The sequence below is a fragment of the Mustela erminea genome, chromosome X (assembly GCF_009829155.1).
Source record: "Mustela erminea isolate mMusErm1 chromosome X, mMusErm1.Pri, whole genome shotgun sequence".
NCBI classification, from domain to species: Eukaryota; Metazoa; Chordata; class Mammalia; order Carnivora; family Mustelidae; genus Mustela; species Mustela erminea.
Window position 1 is genome coordinate 114,074,932 of NC_045635.1, and position 18,610 is coordinate 114,093,541.

Genomic DNA, 18,610 nt, shown 5'->3' on the forward strand with positions numbered 1-18,610 from the left:
GCATCACAATTCCGGACTTCAAGCTCTATTACAAAGCTGTCATCATCAAGACAGCATGGTACTGGCACAAAAACAGACACATAGATCAATGGAACAGAATAGAGAGCCCAGAAATAGACCCTCAACTCTATGGTCAACTCATCTTCGACAAAGCAGGAAAGAATGTCCAATGTAAAAAAGACAGCCTCTTCAACAAATGGTGTTGGGAAAATTGGACAGCCACATGCAGAAAAATGAAATTGGACCATTCCCTTACACCACACAAAAAATAGACTCAAAATGGATGAAGGACCTCAATGTGCGAAAGGAATCCATCAAAATCCTTGAGGAGAACACAGGCAGCAACCTCTTCGACCTCAGCCACAGCAACATCTTCCTAGGAACAACGCCAAAGGCAAGGGAAGCAAGGGAAAAAATGAACTATTGGGACTTCATCAAGATCAAAAGCTTTTGCACAGCAAAGGAAACAATTAACAAAATCAAAAGACAACTGACAGAATGGGAGAAGATATTTGCAAACGACATATCAGATAAAGGATTAGTGTCCAGAATCTATAAAGAACTTAGCAAACTCAACACCCAAAGAACAAATAATCCAGTCAAGAAATGGGCAGAGGACATGAACAGACATTTCTGCAAAGAAGACATCCAGATGGCCAACAGACACATGAAAAAGTGCTCCATATCACTCGGCATCAGGGAAATACAAATCAAAACCACAATGAGATATCACCTCACACCAGTCAGAATGGCTAAAATCAACAAGTCAGGAAATGACAGATGCTGGCGAGGATGCAGAGAAAGGGGAACCCTCCTACACTCTTGGTGGGAATGCAAGCTGGTGCAACCACTCTGGAAAACAGAATGGAGGTTCCTCAAAATGTTGAAAATAGAACTGCCCTATGACCCAGCAATTGCACTATTGGGTATTTACCCTAAAGATACAAACGTAGTGATCCAAAGGGGCACGTGCACCCGAATGTTTATAGCAGCAATGTCCACAATAGCCAAACTATGGAAAGAACCTAGATGTCCATCAACAGATGAATGGATCAAGAAGATGTGGTATATATACAAAATGGAATACTATGCAGCCATCAAAAGCAATGAAATCTTGCCATTTGCGACAACATGGATGGAACTAGAGCGTATCATGCTTAGCGAAATAAGTCAAGCAGAGAAAGACAACTATCATATGATCTCTCTGATATGAGGAAGTGGGGATGCAACATGGGGGCCTAAGTGGGTAGGAGAAGCATAAATGAAACAAGATGAGATTGGGAGGGAGACAAACCATAAGTGACTCTTAATCTCACAAAACAAACTGTGGGTTGCTGGGGGGGAAGGGGGTTGGGAGAAGGGGGGTAGGGTTATGGACATTGGGGAGGGTATGTGCTTTGGTGAGTGCTGTGAAGTGTGTAAACCTGGTGATTCACAGACCTGTACCCCTGGGGATAAAAATATATGTTTATAAAAAATAAAAAAATTAAAAAAAAAAAACCTTCCAAAAAACAAGAGCCCAGGACCTGAGGGATTCCCTGGGGAATCTGTCAAAGAAGAAGAAATAAACCTATTCTCCTGAAGCTGTCAAAGAAGAAATAACACCTATTCTCCTGAAGCTGTTTCAAAAAATTGAAGCAGAAGTAAAACTGCCAGACTCTTTGTATGAAGCCAGCATTACCCTGATCCCCAAACCAGGCAAAGACCCTACCAGAAAGGAGAATTTCAGACCAATATCACTGATGAATATGGATGCTAGGATTCTAAACAAGATCCTAGCAAACAGGATCCAACAGCACATTAAAAAGATTATCCACCATGACCAGGTGGGATTCATTCCTGGGCTACAAGGATGGTTCAACATTCGCAAATCAATCAATGTGATAGAACAAATCAATAAGAGAAGAGAGAAGAACCACATGGTCCTCTCAATTGATGCAGAAAAAGCATTTGACAAAATCGAGCATCCGTTCCTGATTAAAACGCTTCAAAGTATAGGAATAGAGGGAACATTCCTGAACTTCATAATCTATCTATGAAAGACCCACAGCAAATATCATCCACAATGGGAAAAAACGTGCAGCCTTCGCGTTGAGATCAGGAACAAGACAAGGAAGCCCACTCTCATCACTCTTGTTCAACATAGTATTAGAAGTCCTAGCAACGGCAATCAGACAACAAAGAGAAATAAAAGGTACTCAAATTGGCAATGAAGAAGTCAAACTCTCTCTCTTCGCAGATGACATAATTCTTTACATGAAAAACCCAAAAGACCCCACGCCCAAAGTACTAGAACTCATACAGCAATTCAGTAACGTGGCAGGATACAAAGTCAACGTACAGAAATCAGTGGCTTTCTTATACACTAACAATGAAAATACAGAAAGGGAAATTAGAGAATCGATTCCATTTACTATAGCACCAAGAACCATAAGATACCTGGGAATAAACCTAACCAAAGAGGTGAAGGATCTGTACTCGAGGAACTACAGAACACTCATGAAAGAAATTGAAGAAGACACAAAAAGATGGAAGACCATTCCATGCTCTTGGATCGGAAGAATACACATTGTTAAAATGTCTATACTGCCTAGAGCAATATATACTTTTAATGCCATTCCAATCAAAATTCCACCAGTATTTTTCAAAGAGCTGGAGCAAATAATCCAAAAATTTGTATGGAATCAGAAGAGACCCCGAATCGCTAAGGAAATGTTGAAAAACAAAAATTAAATTGGCGGCATCATGTTACCTGATTTCAAGCTTTACTACAAAGCTGTGATCACCAAGACAGCAAACCAGACACATAGACCAGTGGAACAGAGTAGAGAGCCCAGATATGGACCCTCAACTCTATGGGCAAATAATCTTCGACAAAACAGGAAAAAATATACAGTGGAGAAAAGACAGTCTCTTCAATAAATGGTGCCGGGAAAACTGGACAGCTATATGTAGAAGAATGAAACTCGACCATTCCCTTACACCATACAGAAAGATAAACTCAAAATGGATAAAAGATCTCAACATGAGACAGGAATCCATCAGAATCCTTGAGGAGAACACAAGCAGTAAACTCTTCAATATCAGCCACAGCAACTTCTTTCAAGAAATGTCTCCAAAGGCAAAGGAAACAAAAGCGAACATGAACTTTTGGGACTTCATCAAAAACAAAAGCTTCTGCACAGCAAAGGAAACAGTCAACAAAACAATGAGGCAACCCATGGAATGGGAGAAGATATTTGCAAATGACAGTACAGACAATAGGTTGATATCCAGGATCTATAATGAACTCCTCAAACTCAACACACACAAAACAGACAAGCATATCAAAAGATGGGCAGAAGATATGAACAGACACTTCTCCAATGAAGACATACAAATAGCTATCAGACACATGAAACAATGTTCATGATCACTAGCCATCAGGAAGATTCAAATTAAAACCACATTGAGATACCAACTTACACCAGTTACAATGGCCAAAATTAGCAAGACAGGAAACAACATGTGTTGGAGGGGATGTGGAGAAAGGGGAACCTCTTATACTGTTGGTGGGAATGCAAGTTGGTGCAGCCACTTGGGAAAATGGTGTGGAGATTCCTCAAGAAATTAAAATTACAGCTTCCCTATGACCCTGCCATTGCACTCCTGGGTATTTACCCCAAAGATACAGATGTCGTGAAAAGAAGGGCCATCTGTACCCCAATGTTTATAGCAGCAATGGCCATGGTCACCAAACTGTGGAAAGAACCAAGATGCCCTTCAACGGATGAATGGATAAGGAAGATGTGGTCCATATACACTATGGAGTATTATGCCTCCACCAGAAAGGATGAATACCAAACTATTGTAGGAACATGGATGGGACTAGAAGAGATTATGTTGAGTGAAATACGTCAAGCAGAGAAAGTCAATTATCATATGGTTTCACTTATTTGTGGAGCATAACAAATATCACGGATGACAAGGGGAGATGGAGAGGAGAAGGGAGTTGAGAGAAAGTGGAAGGGGAGGTGAACCATGAGAGAATATGGACTCTGAAAAACAATCCGAGGGTTTTGAAGGGGCAGGGGTGGGAGGTTGGGGGATTCAGGTGGTGGGTATTAGGGAGGGCACCAATTGCATGGAGCACTGGGTGTGGTGCAAAAATAATGAATAGAGTTACGCTGAAAAAATTAAAAATTAAAAAAAATTAAAATATATATTTTTTCCTCTCTTTCTGCTCCTCATGGCCCTCCCTCTATTAAAAGAAAGAAAAAAAGAAAGAAAGAAAAAGAAATGGCTGGTATAGAAGATGACAATAAATACCAAATACATACTTGTGACCTGCAGAGAACCTAGGATGTAGTGTACCCTCATGACTAAACAGAAGGAAAACAAACAAACAAACAATGCATTGAGACAAAACGCTTAGGGCAAAAGGCCAACTTTTACTAATAGAAACTTATAACATGAAAGTTGCAACGCTTTTCCTTAGCCCCAAGAAGACGATTTCTTAGCTAATCATGCTAGGAGCCATCAACAATATCTGGTCGCATTCCAGGACAGCCAATTGGCTCTGCTTTCTCATTGATGATTGCGATAACGGGATTAAAAGCTTGGGGAGCCATCACCTTTGTTGAGAAACTGGTCGCGTTCTATTTTCTCTAGTACCTTCTCAAGGTGACTTATTAAGCCTTCTCTTTTAAATCTGAAAATAAAGAGACAAGCCGTTAACCGAATGATACCCAAAGAACCCATGTTGTAGGACACACTGTGCAAAATACAGAGAGAAGCTCAGTTTACTGGAGAACAGAAAACACATCTGCATGGTATGGGACAATCCAGTAAATACAGAGTGCCAGTTCAAGGTCAAGGCCCACCTCAAACTCGGGTGTGAACAGAAGGTTCCTTGAGCTTGCAAGAATGAGTGAGACTCAGATAATATCAATCAAAATAAGTGGAGACAACATGGACTCTGAGTGAGGATCAGGGTTTGAGAAAAGTCAGGCAGGGCCCAAACCCACCCCTCACCCAGCAGCCCACTGGCCCCGCCATGAAACATTCTGAACACGTCCTCCTACACTCACTTTGCCGCTTCCTTCATGGCATATACAGCAAATTTTTTGTGCACTTCCGGAGGTCCTTGCACTCCCTCAAGCAATTTGAGGATTTTTTCATATTCTGAAGATATTTAGAGAGAAAAAAAAAAACCCTTCAGTATTTCTAAAGTACAAAGAGGAGACAGAACTCAGTCTTGGAGACTCGGTGATCATTCAAGGGCTAGAATGTTACAGAGTACCTGTGCGTTCCATCCTTACTTTCAGACATCCGAATATATCCACCAACGGAATCTAGTACACAATAACCAATTAAGAAATACAAAAGAACAAGAGAAAAAGGTTTACTGGGACATTTCAGTCAAAATAAAGACGAACGATTCTAATTGGGAAAACCCAGTTCTGGCAAAGGATGAGGTCAGTGGAATCTAGTCTGGATCAGGGAATGGGAAAGACTTCCTGTGGTTTCATGGACAGAAATGGTTACTCGACTTACTTCCTTCAAAATATCGGATTTCCTTCTTCAATTGCAGTTTTATTTCCATATTGATTTTCACTGGTATTGGCAGTTGATCTGGCACATCTTCCAACACAGACGTTGCTGTGCCCTTGGGCTCATCTGCAGAGAGACAGCTGGGAAAGATTCCTCCCACCAGGGCATCACTACCAGGTCTGTAAATCGGCCCACCCCTTGTTGACCCTGGCTAAGTCAGGACACAAAGAATCTAATTGTGTGGAATACCGTCTCCTGCCACGCTCACAAGCTCTGGAGATCAGATTTTGACCAGAAGCCATCAGGTGGGGATTGACCACTTCCCCTCCCCGCCCCGTGCATACTGTGAATGGCAGGTGCCCCTGGAAGCCTCACTGAATGAGGAGCTGCAATGATGGGCATTTCAGCAACCCCATACGCACATCCATGTGCTTCACAGTCTCTAATATTTCTTTTCGCAGCAGGACAATACACCAGCTAGATGTATCAGTACTGAAAATTTGACCTCATGAAAAATAATACAACAGAGAAGCCTCTTCTATTCTGGTCACTACGCATACACACAGAAACAGACTTGGACAATACAACTAATCAACAAACATTCACAGAGCCCTGGGACTCAGGATTCAATGTTCCCTTGATGCACTCTACAAGGAGAAGAGCTGAACGTGTCACTTGATGTCACTTGATGTCACGATGCCTGATATTGGCACTAAATCACTAGAGATCCCAGTCAGTAAATGATCTTCCTCATCTGGCTTTTTTTTTTGTCTCAGGAGATATATATATATTTTTTTTTACTCCAAGTCTGACACATCTACTTCATTCACTCATGCTCCTCTGTGCCAAGCATCAAGCCAGGAGTGGGGATCAGCAGTGAACCAGACAGAAGAACCCTTTCCTTTTAGAAGTTACAACCACTGTGGACATCAGAGAGTACATGTACAATGGGCAAAGGGAATAACATGGTTTGATTTTGTGTTAGGAAGAAGTCAGCAGGGATGTGAGCCAGAGTGGGAGAGGAGGCCTCCATGATGCGTGGTCGGGCAGGGCGGTCTGAAGAGGTGAGCCCTGGGCAGAGCCAGGAGCAGGAGACAGAGCCGGCCCGTGCACACACAGCGGAGGCGGCCTGGCTGCCATGAAGGCCATGCACTGCCTGTGCAAGGGGACAAGCCTGGGCCACAGAATAAGGGTCAGACGCAGAGAGAGCAAGGATGACACGGAGAGGACATGAGATGGCAGGAGAGGATGGCAGGGTCAGGAGGTGCACGGTCTGGAGACCAGCGTCAGGAGCTGAGACTCTGTTCCGAGCGCTTGGGGAATTAATGATGGGTTTCAGGATATGCATGTGATGATCTGATTTCTGTGTGGACACGGTCACCCTGGGTACACGGCAACAAATGGGCAACACACGTTCAGGCGGGGAAGCAGGACGCGAGCTCAGAAGCTCTGGAACACCTTGCTGAGTGATGAGGCAGTGTGGAATGAGGGACGGTATAACGGTGGGACTCAGGAACTGCGACAGTCTTAAGAGGAGAGAAAGGAGATCAGAAAGGAGAAGAACATCTGTAGAATGCAGAGTTTGGGGAGCCAGGAATGTCTCCATGAAGGACAGAGTGATCACCTGGTCCAGTGTGGCTGGGAAATTAATGGCAGCCTCACCCAAAGCCAGTGACCTTGATCAGAACTGACCCCGAGGCATGGAGGAGCCAGAGGCGGGGCTGCCCTGGGCCAGGTCAGGGAGAGGAGGGCAGGACGGGCAGGGCATCCTCACCATCTTCCGAGGACACGGCTGAGGCCCCAGGCTGGGATGATCCCTCTCCGTCCTCTCTCACTGACAGCAGCGGCATGCTCAGCCTTTTCTTAAATGGAGGCGGAGTGATGGATTTTCCAGAACGTTTCACTTGGCTTTTGGGCCCAACGGCGGACTCCTCTGCTTTATCACTCATCACTTCCTGAGGAGCATTAAGAAACATGTTCCATTAATGACAAAAAAAACAACCACTCTGAAAGAGGAAGGAGGTATCTCAGGACGTTACCATAGAACTACGTGATGACCCAACATTTGCAGTACCAGGTATTTACCCAAAGAACACAAAAACTGATTTGAAGGGGTACCTGCACCCCGATGTTTACAGCAGCATCGCCGACAGCAGCTGAACTCTGGGAAGAGCCAGACTGGTGACTGACTGATAAATGGAAAAAGAAGACATGGTGTATGTACGTCTACAGCAGAATAGTACTCTGCTGTCAAAAGCAATGAAATCTTGCCATGCACAATGATGTGGGTGCAGCTAGAGAGCAGAATGCTAAGCACAGTAAGTCCGTCAGAGAAAGGCAAACAGCAAACGAGTTTGCTCACATGCAGAATTTAAGAAACAAACAGATGACCACGGGGCGAGGGAAAGAAGGGCAAACCAGAAAACAGACTCCTAAGCGCAGAGAACAAACTCAGGGTCCTGGAGGGGAGGTGGGCTTGGGGACATGTGTGTGACAGGGATGAGGGAGGGCCCTTGTGTGATGAGCACTGGCTGTTGTACAGACGTGTGGAATCACTCAGTTCTACACCTGACACTAATAGCATCTCTGTGTTACCTAACTGGAGTTTAAAGAAAAATGTGAGAAACCATGCCAGCATTCCACCCGTCCAGACCGGCTCTCACAATCTTGCACCGTCCCTCCTCCACAATGTGTCCTGAGCCATCAGCCAGGCATTTCTTCAGCATGCACGTGGCTCCTTTGGGGGCTCTCTGCCTACACCCACAGTTGGATTGCTTCCTCTGCTGTCTAGGAGTGGCCTCCCTGTAGAAAGGTCCAGACCCATGTCTCCGCTCACCTGGCCTCTGGCCCCTGAGAGCTCGCTGCTGAGCATCTGGGCGAAATCAGCCACTGGCCCCTGACAGGGAAGACAAGGACAGACCACGAAGGAGGCAGGCCACTCCTGCTGGGTCCTGGCGGGTCTAAGAAGCAAGGAGCATACATACCAGGCTGGTCCCGGGCGGCCCCACGAGGAGATCTGCGCACTGCCAGGCAGGGCCCTTCCAGTTTATATAGTCGCCTGCGTGGGCTTCATCCCAGGCACTGTCCAGATGGGCCCAACAACACTCCCTCTGAAGCTGGAACTGTGTGACAGCTCCCACGACGGAGAGGAACTTACGTTCAAGGACAGGGGAAGGGATGAGGGCCTTCCGATAGCCCGCGGCCAACTTGGGGTCAACAGGAGGCCACGTGCTCTCAGAAACTCCCCCAACCAAGGCAGAATTCTGGCAAAAACTGGATACAAGCTAAGGAAGGGTAGGTGTGGGGCTCAGGAGCAATCAGCCAGCACAAAGATTCCCATGAAGGGTGGCGGCCAGGCGCAGGTGCCTTCTCCCGCCTCACTAGCCCCCAGCCTGCAGTACCATCCTTCATCAAAATGCCTTTACTCGGCAGAGGACCATCTCACGAAAGCGACGAGATGAGGGAGGGGCAGGTCACGTTAAGAGGGGTCAGAAGGAGGACCGAGGGACACTGAAATCCGTGGCCTGAGCCCCCAACAGCTGTGTTCCCCCACATTCACAAGGAACCACGAAGCAGGAGCCACCAGTGGAAAAGCAGTGCGGTCGGCTTGAGGCTACTTCCCTCATCCCACAGTGCTTCTTTATCTGTCTGTGTCTTCTGACCTTGCTGGGTGTGAATCCATTTTTTCTGAGAACTATCGCCCCCTGCCAACTTCCTCAGTAACATTTTAACTACAAAAGTTTCATTGCATTTCCCTTTACATGCAACATTTTCTTTGCACTGGAACCAGAAATGTTGATGGTCGGGGCCTGGACTAATGTGAGCACGTGAGGGTTGAGCAGCACAGGAAGCTGATTCGTCCTCAAAGCTGAGTCCGCTCCAGCCCAGGAGCCGCCCCTCCTTTAGTTTCCCAGGCTTCCCTCCTGGCATCCTCCATGGTACCCATCTACAGAAGGGCAGAACGAGCCCTTCTCCTTCTCACAGCTGCTCTGCAGGCTCTGAATTGTGAAAAGTGGAGCCTGTGCACCCTGGGGGAGCATTGGCAAATGGGACGTTTTTCACACTGAGATCCAAATCTAACAAGAACATTGCCGTTTTATGAGGAGAAGCCAAGCTTTGGGCATACTGAATGTGAAAAGTGGTTGTTGCCAGCTGGTACAATTTCTTCCATTCCCAAATGTGTCTTGTGTTTTGCTCTTTTGCTTGCCACCATGAACACTGTTTTGCATAAGGTGCTTTCAATCACAGGGCCACAAACCTCTCCTGTTTTGGCTAAAATGATACAAGAAGCCAACAGCTAAGTGGAGGTTACCATCAAATGAGCTGAATCCTGTATCAATAATATGACCAAGGGCCTGGTCCCTTCCCCAGGTTTCTCTTCTGCATTTTGAAGCCACGTCATCCGAGTTCTGGCTCCTCCTCATGATTGCAAAGTGGATGCCAGGGCTCCTCAGCTACCTGCTACTCAAGTCCTGTGTAGCAGAAGAATGAGGTTACATCCTCCTGTCGCATTCCCACAGGAAGTCCTAAGGTTTGCTGTGATGGAATCCTTCTGTGCACATGTCTGCCTCCAACGATCATTTTGCTCTACGGGGGGGCATCAATCAGAATGTGACAATTTCCTCGGCTCAGGCCCCAGACAGCAAATGCATAGATCGAAAGATACCACCCCTGATAGGGTTGACCATGGCCTCACATAGGATCCTGTATTCATTAATCAGAATATAATTTCTTTGATGAAGTCCCCAAAGTTTATTTTCGCTTTTGTTTCCTTTGCCTTTGGAGACATATCTTGAAAGAAGTTGCCGTGGCTGATATCAAAGAGATTACTGCCTATGTTCTCCTCTAGGATTCTGATGGATTCCTGTCTCACGTTGAGGTCTTTTATCCATTTTGAGTTTATCTTTGTGTACGGTGTAAGAGAATGGTAGAGTTTCCTTCTTCTACATATAGCTGTCCAGTTTTCCCAGCACCATTTATTGAAGAGACTATCTTTTTTCCACTGTATATTTTTTCCTGTTTTGTCGAAGATTAATTGACCATAGAGTTGAGGACCCATATCTGGGCTCTCTACTCTGTTCCACTGGTCTATGCGTCTGTTTTTATGCCAGTACCATGCTGTCTTGGTGATCACAGCTTTGTAATAAAGCTTGAAATCAGGTAACGTGATGCCCCCAGCTTTATTTTTGTTTTTCAACATTTCCTTAGCGATTCGGGGTCTCTTCTGATTCCATACAAATTTTTGGATTATTTGCTCCAGCTCTTTGAAGAATACCGGTGGAATTTTGATTGCAATGGCATTAAAAGTATATATTGCTCTAGGCAGTATAGACATTTTAACAATGTGTATTCTTCCGATCCAAGAGCATGGAATGGTCTTCCATCTTTTTGTGTCTTCTTCAATTTCTTTCATGAGTGTTCTGTAGTTCCTCGAGTACAGATCCTTTACCTCTTTGGTTAGGTTTATTCCCAGGTATCTTATGGTTCGTGGTGCTATAGTAAATGGAATCGATTCTCTAATTTCCCTTTCTGTATTTTCCTTGTTAGGGTATAAGAAAGCCACTGATTTCTGCACATTGACTTTGTATCCTGCCACGTTGCTGAATTGCTGTATGAGTTCTAGTAGTTTGGGGGCGGAGTCTTTTGGGTTTTCCATATAAGAATCATGTCATCTGCGAAGAGAGAGAGTTTGACTTCTTCATTACCAATTTGGATACCTTTTATTTCTCTTTGTTGTCTGATTGCCGTTGCTAGGACTTCTAATACTATGTTGAACAAGAGTGGTGAGAGTGGGTATCCTTGTCTTGTTCCTGATCTCAACGGGAAGGCTGCAAGCTTTTTCCCATGGAGGATGATATTTGCTGTGGGTCTTTCATAGATAGATTTGATGAGGTTCAGGAATGTTCCCTCTATCCCTATACTTTGAAGCGTTTTAATCAGGAACGGATGCTCGATTTTGTCAAATGCTTTTTCTGCATCAATTGAGAGGACCATGTGGTTCTTCTCTCTTCTCATATTAATTTGCTGTATCACATTGATTGATTTGCAAATGTTGAACCATCCTTGTAGCCCAGGGATGAATCCCACCTGATCGAAATCAAAAGCTTCTGCACAGCAAAGGAAACAGTCAACAAAACAAAGAGGAAACCCATGGAATGGGAGAAGATATTTGCAAATGACAGTACAGACAATAGGTTGATATCCAGGATCTATAATGAACTCCTCAAACTCAACACACGCGAAACAGGCAAACATATCAAAAAATGGGCAGAAGCTATGAACAGACACTTCTCCCATCAAGACATACAAATGGCTATCAGACACATGAAAAAATGTTCATCATCATTAGCCCTCAGGGAGATTCAAATTAGAACCACATTGAGATATCACCTTATACCAGTTAGAATGGCCCAAATTAACAAAACAGGAAACAACATGTGTTGGAGAGGATGTGGAGAAAGGGGCACCCTCTTACACTGTTGATGGGAATGCAAGTTGGTGCAGCCTCTTTGGAAAACAGTGTGGAGATTCCTCGAGAAATTAAAAATAGAACTTCCCTATGACCCTGCCATTGCACTCCTGGGTATTTACCCCAAAGATACAGATGTCGTGAAAAGAAGGGCCATCTGTACGCCAATGTTTATAGCAGCAATGGCCATGGTCGCCACACTATGGAAAGAACCAAGATGCCCTTCAACGGATGAATGGATAAGGAAGATGTGGTCCATATACACTATGGAGTATTATGCCTCCATCAGAAAGGACGAATACCCAACTTTTGTAGCAACATGGACGGGACTGGAAGAGATTATGCTGAGTGAAATAAGTCAAGCAGAGAGAGTCAATTATCATATGGTTTCACTTATTTGTGGAGCATAACAAATATCATGGAGGGCAAGGGGTGGTAGAGAGGAGAAGGGAGTTGGGGTAAATTGGAAGGGGAGGTGAATCATGAGAGACTATGGACTCTGAAAAACAATCTGAGGGGTTTGAAGTGGCGGGGGTGTGGGAGGTTGGGGTACCAGGTGGTGGGTATTATAGAGGGCACGGATTGCATGGAGCACTGGGTGTGGTGAAAAAATAATGAATACTGTTTTTCTGAAAATAAATAAATTTTTTTAAAAAAGAATATAATTTCTTCTCAAGCAGGCAAACATTGGCAATGGTGACACCGAAACCCCAATCCTTAATTTCTTGTAGACTATGATATCTAAACAAAATGAAATTAAAGAAGTACTTCTTGCCAACACAACAAAAGGTACTCCAAAAGTTTGTAACATACTTCTAAATCAATACTCACTATTGAAGTCTAAGAAAACATCACATGACTGATTCTGTGGGACACATGAAATGGCGGGGGGGGCAGCTTACAACTTCACATTCTGTTAGAAAAGAAACATTGCTGCAAATAAATGAGGTCTGTCCCTGGAGGAAGAGGCAAAAAGACTATAGTGAGAGCTATGCTGTGTTTTGACACTTGTGTCTCCCCAACAGCCTGTGTTGAAATCCAACCCCCCAGGGAAGCTGATATCAGGAGGCATCCGGGTCCTTTGGCGGGTGCTGAGGTGCAGACAGTGGCCCACTCCTGAGCTGGATTAGTGCTTCAGAAAGGAGGCTGCAGAGACCCCGAGCCCTCCCACGGGGCAGAATGAGGGCGCCTGACTCTGAACTAGGCCACGGACCTCCCTACATCTCCCTGGTGTCGGCAGCCTGGTCGTGGTGCCCCAGCCTCCCCAGCTCTGGACAACACATTTCTGTCCCAGTCACCTTCCCAGTTTCTGCCGTGGTGCTATGGCAGCCTGAACAGACCAAGATGGCTCCTTGGCATGATTATCAAGGACAACTTAGCCACAGAATAACAGTACTGTCCACCAAGCAGGAGACCGAGCCCTGTATCCAGAAGGGAGCTCTGTGAAAGACAGTGGGAACACCCAGAGTGACTTTATAGTAAATTTGGGAACTGAGACGACATAGACACTGTCCTAGAGCAAGGAAACATTCCAAAAGTCACCAAGAACAAACAGAAAATCTGAACACCCCTGTATGTGGTCCAACGTTTAGTACCAAATGATGAGCCTTTCCATTCTAAAGGCTTTCCTGGGGAGTCCCTCAAACATTCAGGGGGGATATAATACCAGTCTTACGCAAACGCTTTCGGAGAAGAGAAGAAAGGGTGCGAGTTCCCTACTCATTTTGTGACGCCAAGATAAATGTGTTACTAACATCTACCAAAAACACTGGAAGAAAAGGAAAGCAAAAGACCCAGATCGCTCTCCTGAATATAGACCCACCACTCCTAAACAACTCGTTAGCAAGTAAAATTAAACAGGACATTAAAAACAAACAAACAATCAAACCCTAAAGGTCATGGTGTAGTTGGGTCTATTGCTGGAAGGAAGACTGGTTTCACCCTGGGAAATTTATTCGTGAAATGTGCTACATAAACAGCAAAAACCGGGCAAAACGCACAGTGCCATTGTAATAAGTGGGTTGATGCTGGATACTTATTCACAGTAAAAATCCTCAGCAACTTTGGATGAAAGGCAACTTCTTTAACCTAAGAAAGCTTATCTTCCCCCCCTCCCCCACCCCCTGCAAAATGCACACAAGAGCTGTATTTAATGGTGACATGCCCAACTCTTTCTTCTTGAGTTTGAAATAAGACATGGTGTCCGCTGTGTTTTCAAGAACATACTGGAGGAACTGAAAACTGTCAGTAAACAATAATAAGTATACATTTTGGAGAAGAAGGACTGAGGCTGTCATTGTTCACAGTGGACATGTTCTATATGTAGAATATCCAAAAGGATGTAAAATACCGAGAATTAATAAGTGTACAGTAGCCAAGTTACTGGATGCAAGAGCAAGAATCAAAAAACCTGTGTATTTCTGTGAAATAACAATCCGATTAGAAAAAGATATTCAAAATACCATTAGAACAGTGTCAAGCACATCTAGGGGCACCTGGTTGGCTCAGTCAGTGGATGGTGGGACGGTTGATCTTGGGGTTGTCTGTTCAAGCCCCATGTTGGGTGAAGAGATTACTCACAAATAAAAAAATTTAAAAAAAAATCAAAACCTATAGAATAAAGCTAACCACAGGTGTGCCTAAGCACTACCCATGAAACATAAACCTGATGGACAGAAATCAAAGGCCTCAGTAAATGGGCCGTGTGGATACATACATACCGTGTGGATGGGAAGACGCATTATTAAGTCATTGTTGCCAATTCTGCCCAGAATAATTATTGCATCATGCTTAAATGTAAGTAATTTTTTATTTAAAACTTTAAAATCTCCCTGTTAATATTGGGGATAACTCATGAGCTGATACTACAGAGTATATGGATATCGAAGGGCCTAGAATAGCTGAGACCCTATTTAGGCAAAAGCACCAGGTTGGAAGATGCACACGGCCAGACAGCAGACGTAGGAGCCATGACAACGTTGTGGAGTTGGAGCAAGGGTGGGCGGATACACCAGTGCGACAGGACAGGGAGTCTAGACATAACTCGGGAAATCTAGCGGGTGCTAGATTGCTGACACTGGGGCCTTCAAGCCTTTGTGGTCCATTCAGTAAGTCCACCTGCTCCCTGCGGAGAACAGCAATTCTGCTCTGATCCCCTTCCTGTCCATATAACATTGATCTCCCATGAATAGGAGAGATAGAAGGACACGTAGGATATTACGTTCATGGTTTTAAAAGGTAAAGCTTTTAAAAAGAATGAAATCACTGACCATGATGAATCGGTTGACTAATTAGACTTAATTAAACTGAGAATTTCGGTGCATCCAAAATATACTAAGAAGGCAACGACTTAGGGCACCTGTGTGGCTCAGTTGGTTAAGCATCTGACACTTGACTTTGGATAAGGTTATGATCTCAAGGTGGTGAGATTGAGCCCCAACCTGGACTCCAACGGGGGCTCTGTGCTGGGTGGCCAACCTGCTTATGATTCTCTCTCTCCCTCTCCCTCTGTCACTCCCTGCTTTTTGTGTGCATGCCTTCTCACTCCGTCTCAAAAAAGAGAGTGACAAAACAAAACAGATCAGCAGAAGACACAGAAAATTATATTTTTAAGTATATGTATAAATATAAACATATGTTGAACAGCAAATCAATTTTAAAACTACAGATATCTCATAATTCAAGCAGAGGGAGTCAATTATCATATGGTTTCACTTATTTGTGGAGCATAACAAATAACATGGAGGACATGGGGAGATGGAGAGGAGAAGGGAGTTGAGGGAAATTGGAAGGGGAGGTGAACCATGAGAGACTATGGTCTCTGAAAAACAACCTGAGGGGTTTGAAGGGGCGGGGGTGGGAGGTTGGGGGAACCAGGTGGTGGGTATTAGGGAGGGCACCGATTGCATGGAGCACTGGGTGTGCTGCAAAAACAATGAATAGTGTTAAGCTGAAAAGAAATAATAATAAAAAAAAAAACTACAGATATCTCAGTAAGATGTGGATGCACGTCCTGGAATGTCTCTTCAAAAGACATACAGAAATGGCCAGTAAAGCACATTAACCAGTACAAAATGCACATGTAGAAGAGATAACGAGAGGCCCCCGCACACCCACCAGGGCACTGAGATTGAAGACGCCCTATAGCAAGTGTTTCTGAGTATGGAAAGCAGCCAACTCTTACATACTGTCAGCCCCAGATTCCCACTTTGATGACCACGGTCACGCATAGAAGGTTAGATAGAACCCCTGAGAGACTGAGATACAGAAACCCAGGGAAACTACCCCACCCCGGGCTGAGACAGAGCATCCAAGTAAGAGCAAACCACCCAAAGTGCCCGAGAGCCCCCGAGTAAGAATTCACCCCAAAGGCTGAGTGAGACAGACCACACGAGGGAGAGTGCAGCCCCTGAGCAGAGCCCCCAGAATGCCCCCCGGCAACGGCTGAGACAGGGCAGCCGAGGAAGAGCCGCCCAGGTCCATAAGGGGGACCAAGTGCCCAAGGAACCCTCCACCCAGGGCTGGGAGGGAGCACTCAAGGAGAACCCCCCTTCTGGGCAGAGATGGACCTTCCGAGGAAGAGCCTCGGCTCCCCAGACGGCAGCGGGAGCGCCAAGAAAGAGCCCAAACCCCCAGTGCCGAGCGAGCACCCAAGGTGAAGTTCTCTCCCGGCCACGCCCGGCTCAGACGGAGCCCCCCGGGGACAGCTTCCCCATCGTCTTAAACCATCGGAGGAACGGCACCCCCATAGGAGGGGACAGAGCCCCCACGGAAGTCTCCCCAGGACTACGAGTCCCCACCAGGGACCAGCAGAGCACCACGGAAGCCCAGGCCCACCATGGCTGCGACAGAGCACCCCGGGAAAATGCCCCCTCGTGCTGAACTGCACCCCAAGGCGAGTGTCTCGCAGGCTGAGGTAGAAGCCCTCAGGGACAGGAATCCGAGGGCTGAGCTGGTGCAGCCCAGGAAACATCCCCTCACAGAGCTTGAACCGAGAGCCAGGAACCACTCCCCCCGTCCCTCACGTAGGACTGAGGGGATCACCCAAAGACAAGTCCCCTCGCCAGTGCTGAGAGAATTACGTAAGCAGAGTCCCTCACAGAACTCAAGACACCACCAAGGACTGCCTCTTCTCCAACATGGCTGAGACAAGCTGCCCAGAAAATGCCTCCCTTGTGCTGAGGTCAGAACCCACCCACGTCTCTCCACAGAGCTGAGGTAGATCCCCTCAGGAAGACACCACAGCCAAGGGAGAGGCACTTTCAGGGCCCAGGCAGCGCGCCAGGGGACAGAACCCACTGTCCCAGGGTTAAAATCCTGACCTCGTTCCAGGCGCCTGGAAACAAGAATGGCAGGGACGTCGTGGTGCCTCTCAGGTGGGACCGTACAGAAAGGTGCCCCCTGGGAAACCTCGGGACATCCGCCCCCTAGGGGACCTGGGAGCGGTGCGCACACACAGCTGTCTGGCCAGAAGGCTGATCTACTTATTTTTACTGCCCCGGGGAGGTGTAAGGGCGTTTACACGACTTGGCGGGCTGTTGGCCACACTGCCCTGCAGCAGCCCGACCCCCCGAGAAGCTGTGTGCGGTGCGGAACCAGGTGCTGGAGAAGCCTGTTGCCCCCCAGGGGCCAGCTGTGCCCGCTGCCCAGAACCAGGAAGCAAGTCTTTCGGGCCGCGGCTCAGGCGCCCCCTACAGGCAGAACTCGGCCACACAGACCAGAAGAAAAGGCGTTTCTAGGAACCAGAATTTTTTTTTTTAAGATTTTATTCATTATTCATTTGACAGAGAGAGAGAGAGAGAGAGATCACGAGCAGGCAGAGAGGCAGGCAGAGAGAGAGGAGGAAGCAGACTCCCGCTGAGCAGAGAGCCTGTTGTGGGGCTCGATCCCAGGACCCTGAGATCATGACCTGAGCCGAAGGCAGAGGCTTAACCCACTGAGCCACCCAGGCGCCTCGGAACCAGAATGTTTTTCCCATAATAGGTGAGAGGCTTGTTGTGTTTAAAGCTGAGAGTGCACAAATAAAAGGTGGCCCATTGTTTTAACAGAAACGGAGGGGGATTATTTCGTCATCGTAATCCTGAGGAACACTTAAGAGCATTTGGTAAAAATTTGTCTACACACTTCTGCTTTGCAGGTTTTTCTTGGAGGAGAAACATTTCAAGCACTTCTTGCACATGAAATGAAAGGAAGACAAGACTGCTCACCGTCATCCCTTCTATTCAACACTCCCTGCAGGGCTCCTGCCTGGCACCTTAAGATGGCGACAGGGCTGTGCCCACAGAGAGAGCTCTAGACTGTTCTGTGTTGGTCGAGTCCCAGGAGCGGTGCTTTTCAGGGAGTCACCAAGCACATTAAATAGTAACAATTGTGTGGGAACAGAGATTTGCGGGGAGCTCCCATCAGTTTAGTCATCTCCAGTGGCTGACTGTCGCTGGTGTTCCGAGCTACTGTGGACGTGAGGTCCTTGGTTTCAAGGCCACCCCGGAGCTGAGGACAGGGCAGTAGGAATAGCGCTCCTCACAACGGCCCAAAGCCCACTGTCCCCAGTGGGACGGAGCCATCTTTCCGGAGTGAACGCACTTCCGGTTCTTGCCGAGCGCGGATTGA

General features: G+C 46.3%; 1 protein-coding gene across 3 annotated transcripts; it reads right to left on the reverse strand.

Annotated features, from left to right (window-relative positions):
• Window positions 1–4,421: 4,421 nt before the first annotated feature.
• Window positions 4,422–17,394, reverse strand: LOC116583267 (integrator complex subunit 6-like). Of its 3 annotated transcripts, none has more exons than XM_032331335.1 (5): window positions 17,323–17,394; window positions 7,307–7,487; window positions 5,536–5,658; window positions 5,070–5,163; window positions 4,422–4,690 (listed from the first exon to the last, which is right to left on the reverse strand). In XM_032331335.1, exons 2-5 carry the CDS (start codon window positions 7,479–7,481, stop codon window positions 4,591–4,593), a joined length of 492 nt encoding a protein of 163 aa, XP_032187226.1. In that variant the 5' UTR covers window positions 7,482–7,487; window positions 17,323–17,394; the 3' UTR covers window positions 4,422–4,590. The 3 variants fall into 3 exon arrangements, with proteins under 3 accessions (XP_032187226.1, XP_032187225.1, XP_032187224.1); XM_032331334.1 differs by lacking the exon at window positions 17,323–17,394 and adding an exon at window positions 8,517–8,620; XM_032331333.1 differs by lacking the exon at window positions 17,323–17,394 and adding an exon at window positions 8,369–8,499.
• Window positions 17,395–18,610: the final 1,216 nt, after the last annotated feature.